The sequence below is a fragment of the Phaethon lepturus genome, unplaced genomic scaffold (assembly GCF_000687285.1).
Source record: "Phaethon lepturus isolate BGI_N335 unplaced genomic scaffold, ASM68728v1 scaffold1962, whole genome shotgun sequence".
Classification (NCBI taxonomy): domain Eukaryota; kingdom Metazoa; phylum Chordata; class Aves; order Phaethontiformes; family Phaethontidae; genus Phaethon; species Phaethon lepturus.
Window position 1 is genome coordinate 46,539 of NW_010523871.1, and position 7,175 is coordinate 53,713.

The following is a 7,175-nucleotide window of genomic DNA, read 5'->3' on the forward strand; positions in this document are numbered from 1 at the left end:
AGATACTAAAGAAAAGGGGGAAGCTGCAAGCAAAATATACAGAGGCATAAACCTGACACACAGACATACATAATGGGGGCAAAGAAGAGAAACCTTGTCGGTCACACTCATTGGTGGGCTATTAGAAAAAGCTGCAGGCAAACCAGTACTTTGCAACAAGGATGCAAACCTGGGGGTCCAGGATGTTGGAGGCATGTCATTGGAACTGTGCAAACTGGTGAAAGAATGTTCAGGGAAAGGGTTTGGGGAGGAACAAAAGAGGAATAGTCAGAAAGGAGGAGTATAAAAGGGGCTGGCTGCATTTTAAGATGGGGCTATATGCATGTCTGACTGACCCTGTGCCTGATGACCACAGTCTGTCTTATTAAATCCTTTCATAATTATCTCTCTGTCTAATCTCACTCTGACGCCTCTGTGTGTGTGAGGTCTGCAGCGACCAAGAACAAGGACTTCTTGGGGGATTGGTGTGAGTGGACACTGGGCCAGCAACTGGAGTCAAACTGGGGGTTTGGGTGCCCCATGGCCTGTGGTGTCAGCAACTGGAACAAGTGAGGGTCCTAGCATCAGTATTTGGAGGGGCCATAGCCTTGTGGATCTAGGGATGGTCCTACAGAATTTGAGCCCAGAGTGCCAGCTACATGATGGGACCACTGGGAGTGAAGTTGGTGCCAGCAACTACAATCAGGCTGGGGATGTGAGCACTCCTGACTTGTGATGTCAGCAACCCCAGTGAATGGGGTCTCAGTGCAAGCTACTGGACCAGGTGAGGGTCTTTGCCACCAGCCACTCCTGTGGGAATGGTGTGTGTCCTGAAGATCAGCTGCTGGGAGGGACCAGGGTGAATGAAGCAAGTTAGGGGGTCAGCACTGGTGCCTGGGGCAGGACCGAAGGTCACAGCACATCTGCCTGGTGCCGGCTGCTGTGGAGGCAGCAGGGAGGTCAGGGCCTGTGTCTTCCAAAACCTGATGTTTGGGGTTTTGGGAGTTGGGGGGAAGGAGGTGTAATTTACTAACAAACTTCAAGCTGGACTAGCCAGCAAGTAGGAAGCCTGAGGTCTGGGAATGGGGTCAGGCAAGCAGAGGACCAGTTGCTTGTATTCAGGGGGACCTGTGAATGTGGAGTGCCTCTGAGGCAAGTGTGTGAGTGCTGTGTGTTTCCTAGTGAGGACCAAGCTGGACCAGCTGGCAACTAGAAGATCTATGAAGTGGGTAAGAAGGCCTGGGCAGTGGTATCAGATGGACAGAGGGGCCATGCTGGTACTTAGGGGACACGAAAATGTGCATGCATTCATGGATCTAGAGAATGGTGTGTATGTGCCTGCAGTAGTGAACCTCAGTCTCTACCAGTTGAAGAGGAGGAAGAGGGTATGGCTGTCTATACGTAGGTTTTATGCAAGTCCTATATGTAGGTGCTGTTTAAGGCAGTGCCTTGTCTGTGACAGACTGTAACTGGACATGTCCATTTTCTGCATGTGTGTCTCTGGGATATATACTTGGCTTTGCTACTTTTTGAAGTACTGGAGCTACTACTGGAGCTGTGGGAGGTGGTGTCCACTCCTCCCATCCCTTGCTACTTGTCAGACCTGGGAGTATGGAGCTATGGCAGCCTTGCCTCTGTTGGGCTACTGAATGTGGCCCTCCCTAACATTTATATTAAACATCAGTATGGACTGATAAATTTCCTAGCTAGCTGTTCTTGCAAAGGTCACATCTTAGTAATCGTAGCAGAAGACTTTTTCTGAAGCACTGCCATTGCCACTGCCCACCTTTTGCACACTTCTAGGGAAACCATACGACACCCTTGTTACTTGTCAGCAATACTAGTTCTGCTCTCCAACTGGCTTGTGCTATTTCTGATTTCTAGGTATGGTAGGTTTAAGTTGCAACTGGGAGGTGTTAGAAGCATAGAATCATTAAGGTTGGAAAAGACCTTTAAGATCATCAAGTCCAACCATCAACCACACACCACCATGTCCACTAAACCATGTCCCAAACTGCCCCATCTACATGTTTTTTGAACACTTCCAGTGATGGTGATTCCACCACCTCCCTGGGCAGCCTGTTCCAATGTTTGACCACTCTTTCAGTAAAGAAATTTTTCCTAATATCCAATCTAAATCTCCCCTGGCGCAATTTGATGCCATTTCCTCTTGTCCTGTGTTCTGGCACTGTGGTACAAATCTGCTCTGCCCTTCGTGCTTTTCACAGAGAAGAGAAGGCTGATACGGACATGATCTAGCTAACACGGGCTTGATTTTTGTTTACAAGTTTAATACTCAATTCTTTTGGGTAGCTGGCTTCCCAAGCCTTTTAGCTATGTCCCTGAGCCTCTCTAGGCTCACTTGCATGGAAGTGCTTTTCTTTCAGCTCTGCACCCTGCTCTCATTTGATATTGTCTCACCTCGTACCTTAGAGAAATATTGGGACCAGAGGACCTTATGCCATGAGAGCTTCAGCCTTGTGCAGACACTCTCCTCTGCATAACAGCAGCAAAGGAATAGCAGCGTCAAGAGTGTGGCCTAGAGATGGCATGTTTCTAAAAATCATGACTAGAATATGATTTTTAGAAAGGAGGAGTTTCCAAGGGCAATCAGTTTGGTCTGCTTTTACAAGAACAAAACCTCTAGGGAAGTGTTGAGTTTTTACCTTTTTCTGACAGAGTGCAACAGCTGATAAGTACTTGAAATCTCAATAACCTTTAGCAGCCTGTCTGACTGTACCGTTATTTCCACACTTCCAACTCCACCTTTGAAACTGTGGCTAGCCATTTCTCTTCATAATAAATGTTTAAGGTGGTTTCGTTTTGTGTTTGAGAGATGCTGTTCTTCCCTCAGCTCTGAAAGAAAGCTGAATTTACATTATCACCACTGGGTAATGGATACAGGGAGACAGTCAGTTTGAAGTACACTGTGATTAAGGTTGAGCATGCATCTATTTTCAAATTTTAAAAATTGGCTTTAGATCTGGCTTGAGTGGCAATTTAGTAAATAGGGGTAATTGTGTCTTAGTTTCAGTCACTCTTTGGAGTTCATGCTGTTTTAAAAGTGGCACATTGTTCATTGTGTATTAATTAAATCCAGTGCAGTTTAATGATGGGCTTTCAGCTGCATGCTTTATTTCCAAGACAGAATGGAAGCATTGCTGAGGGCAGTCCAGAAGAGAACTGCTTGCTTTGATGTAAGGAGGCAGAGGGCTGTAGTGGGGAGAATCTAAGGACACTGTTGTTCCAGCAGTCATGGCTGCCTGTGCACAGTATCAAGCTTGAAAGGTCTTCACAGCATTTCAGGAAAGATGTAATAGCACCAATTGTGATGGGTGACTGAACACATTTTCCTTCAGAGCTGCTCAGAAACAGCTGACAAGTGCAGTTTTAGGAGGACTTCTGGAGAAGCTCATTGCATGTGTCTTTATTGCCACCTTCTGGAAAGGGAGAAGAATTTTTTAGTAGATTCTAAAAACATCGCCTCCTTTATTTTTGACAATACACATACCAACTTGTTTTTGTACAAGTACTTGCTCAGATTGTCAATGGAAGACAAAAGTACGTGCAAAACAAAAATAGTGTGCTTTTGATGCTGGAGAGATCACTCTGCTTTGCTCTTTTTTTCTTTTGTTCATCATTATTTTGCATTTTCTGTAAATAACCTGTTTCCACAGGCACTTTTGTCTTAGGGGACTTGTTTTTTTAGCTTGTTCTTGTAAGCAGTAAGATTGCAGAAAGAAAAATAGCTTGGAATAAGCAACTAGCAGAGCTGATATTTCTTTGAAATGCTCTGTAGAATATATGTGCACCTTGAATTTAACAGCATCTTTATTTTAATGAAAGCAAGGAGGAATTTTTCAGAAGCACTCATTCCTAATCTGTACGTAGTGATGCCAGTGGAATTTTTTTTGTTTTGGGTTTTTTTTGTGCATTTCAGTAAGGATTTTTAAGCCATGACAAGTATTTTATAATAATCTACTTTCAGATGTATAACACTACAACCAGACTAGCTTACTGAAGAATAACATGTAGGGAAAAAGGGAAAAGAGGGAAGCACTGCTTAATTCATGTATTAACCATGCATGTTTAATTTAACTATTACTATAATTTATGGACATCATATTGAGGCTTCAAGAAAGTAGACCCTGATGCATTTTAGAGGAAGGGGAGGAATAAACCATGAAGTAAATTGTATCTTTTGCCTGGTAATTCTGAGACACAAATATTAACAGAGTCAAGGAATATCCAGTATGTATATTTTTAAATATATTATATATAATGCATTTATATTGTAATTTTTTATATATTTAATGTTATATATCGTATATAAAGTATATATTAAAATACATGCATATGTTTAGATAAACATATATTTTAATACATAAACAAAACCAAGGAAACTAGAAGAGGAGCTAGATGGACAAAGGATCTCAGATGATGTATTAGACCATTTAAGGTGGGAGACTATAAAGCAAGGACTTGCCTATAGTCACACAGGGGAGTCCGTAGCAGAGGGAGAAGCAAAGTTAGATTTCCAGAATGCTAGCGTAAGGCCTCCTGTCTCCCTAATTGTTGTTGTGTGTCACCACTCCAAACTAAATAGTTTTCTTGCATCTTTGCTTGAATTTCCTGCAGAGTTTCTGTAAACATTTCTAGTTCCAGGAATAAGATGCCATTTTCTTCTTCCTCTCTCTGAAATTAAGTCTTTTTAGCAGCTGTCATCTCAGTAATGAGAATGCCTTCTGTCTGCAAGTAGATTTCAATCCTAAGTTTTAACCCATGTAAAGCAACAGCATGCCTTGAGCAATTCCTGCGAGTGCTTCTAAAATGCGTTAAAATGTGAGGGGGGCAGTGAGATGTTAATGTCACTTTCCATTTTTTTCCATTTTTCTTCATCATGATTGAAATCACACATGAAGCTAGCAGCATTAGAGCATTGTCTGTTGTGCAGCTAAACACAGAGGGAATATTTTAATGCAGCTGTACTGAGGTAACTTCTTCTGTGTCTGAGTATAGATTTTTAGCAGCCTTTACGTCTTGAATGCCTTGAAGCCAGTGTCTCACTGCAGATGATACCCATTGACAAAGTATATGTTGCAAGGTTTCATCACAGAACTCTAATTCCTTCTTGGTAAACTGACTCTCTTTAAAAAAAACAGAGTTAAACTGTGCCATAACAAAATTATTTGTGTTTTTTTCCTTCAGGTGAAAAATGTGTTTTGTATGAAGGCAAAGGAAGGCAGAAAAAAATCAACACGTGCCTTAGTGGCTATTGGAAATGGTAAAGGGGCTGCAGGTATGTGCATTTACTGTATATGAAAGATGCCAAATGAATTGTTGCTTGTAACAGGACTTTGGGAGGCATGGTGATTTAAAGGAACTTTTTATACTTCAGAAAAGGAAAAAGAACATTTACCTTTTTTTTTTCTGTTGGGCAATATTGAAATACCTGTAAGAATTATGAGTTCATCTATAAAAGTAAGCTTTATAATCAACTTGGGTATTTATTCATTGGGACACTTTGTTTTGTATTTAAAAAAAAAGGGCGAAAAGTAGTAGTATGTGATTAGGTTTGGAGCATATATTATCCAGTGGTAAAAACATTTTTTATTTAACTTTATAGAATGATAGAACTAACCACTGGTAGATCCTACCAGAGGGATCATCTACACTTTCCTGTACACACTGTTTCTTTTTACTGTAGATACTGTTTATGTGTAAAAAAAAAAATCAAAGCCTCAAAGTATTCAGCCACGTAAGTCTGCATTTGTTTCACCCAGCCTTAATCACCTAGTTGCAGAGTGTAGCTGTTTACTCTCAAGTCAAAGAAAAGAATCAGGCACCTGCAAAAGGTCCACTTTACGGGCTTCCTACAAATACTATATTTAACACTTTTAGGGAAAAATAGAATACTCAGGGCCCTTTGAGTCTGTCATGGTAACTTCAGTGATCTGTGGCTTGACCCATTTGTAGGCTTTCTGCATTGAAACAACTCTTTATAATGTTCTCTTCAAACAATTTGAAGTCTTAACCATAGAAACGCTGTCTACAGCATAAAGTAAATAGGACAAATCAAAAGAAACATAGGATTACGAAGGAGCTTCTAATATGAGCTGTGAAAAGAGACCTTTTTCCTTTTCTTTCTCAGCAAAGACTGGAGAAAGAATACTGGTCAGAGGCATTCAGTTTAGTTGTGATTTCCTTGTAACGGAACTCTAAGCACAGTTATGCATGCAGGGTAGTGATGACCAAGCTGTCTCTAGAAGCAATCAAACCATCTCAGTGCATCATCTAACTTGGATTAACCAGCCCTGGATCCCAGCTTATATCATGTGTTCATATGATTCATATGTTAGTAAGATCGCTCACAGCAAAGACATAGATCATAGAATCATAGAAGTATAAAGGTTGGAAAGGGCCTCTAAGATCATCAAGTCCCAGCGGTCAGCTGGACACCACCATGCCCACTAAACCATATCCTGAAATGCCACATCACACATTGTTTGAACACTTCCAGTGATGGTGACTCTACAACCTCCCTGGGCAGCCTGTTCCAATGTTTGACCACTCTTTCAGCAAAGAAGTTTTTCCTAATATCCAATCTAAACCTCCTCTAAACTTGAGGCCATTTCCTCTCATTCTGTCGCTAGTTACTTGGGAGAAGAGATGAACACCCACCTCACTACAACCTCCTTTCAGGTAGCTGTAGAGAATGATAAGGTCTCCCCTCAGCCTCCTCATCTCCAGACTGGCATTCCCTCAGCCACTCCTCATAAGACTTGTTCTTCAGACCCCTCACCAGCTATGTTGCCCTTCCCATGACTGATACCTGGCATGTTGTGCCGTGTTCCTCTCCCCAGGAGTTTGGAAAATGCTGCAATAAGTAATGACAGTTCTTTTTTCAAGTGGAGTGTTTAGCAATCTTGGCCAGAAGAGTCTTTGAGTTGATCAGAATTGGTCTTTACAAAATGAGGAGACAAGAATTCACTCTGCTGCAGCTTTTTACAGGGTTGTATGCAAAGTTAAAAGTTGCAAGAAAAATTCTTAGTTGAATCAGTTATTACTGTTGATGGGAAACTCAGTGTAGAGGAGGCTGAAGTAGTTTCTGTGTTATGTTTGCAAATTTTCTAGATGAGCACAGAATCACAGAATCACTAGGTTAGAAAGACCCTTCAAGATCATCAAGTCCAACC

The 7,175-nt window shown here is 41.5% G+C and overlaps 1 protein-coding gene across 1 annotated transcript in view; it reads left to right on the forward strand.

Annotated features, from left to right (window-relative positions):
* The window catches only part of LOC104617024 (28S ribosomal protein S5, mitochondrial-like), a gene marked incomplete at its 5' end in the record, with an annotated part of 51,593 nt that extends 46,292 nt beyond the window's left edge, over window positions 1-5,301 (forward strand). The window contains one exon of the mRNA XM_010282234.1: window positions 5,188-5,301. Coding sequence (XP_010280536.1) covers window positions 5,188-5,301 — 114 coding nt within the window. The remainder of the gene's footprint in view (window positions 1-5,187) is intronic.
* Window positions 5,302-7,175: the final 1,874 nt, after the last annotated feature.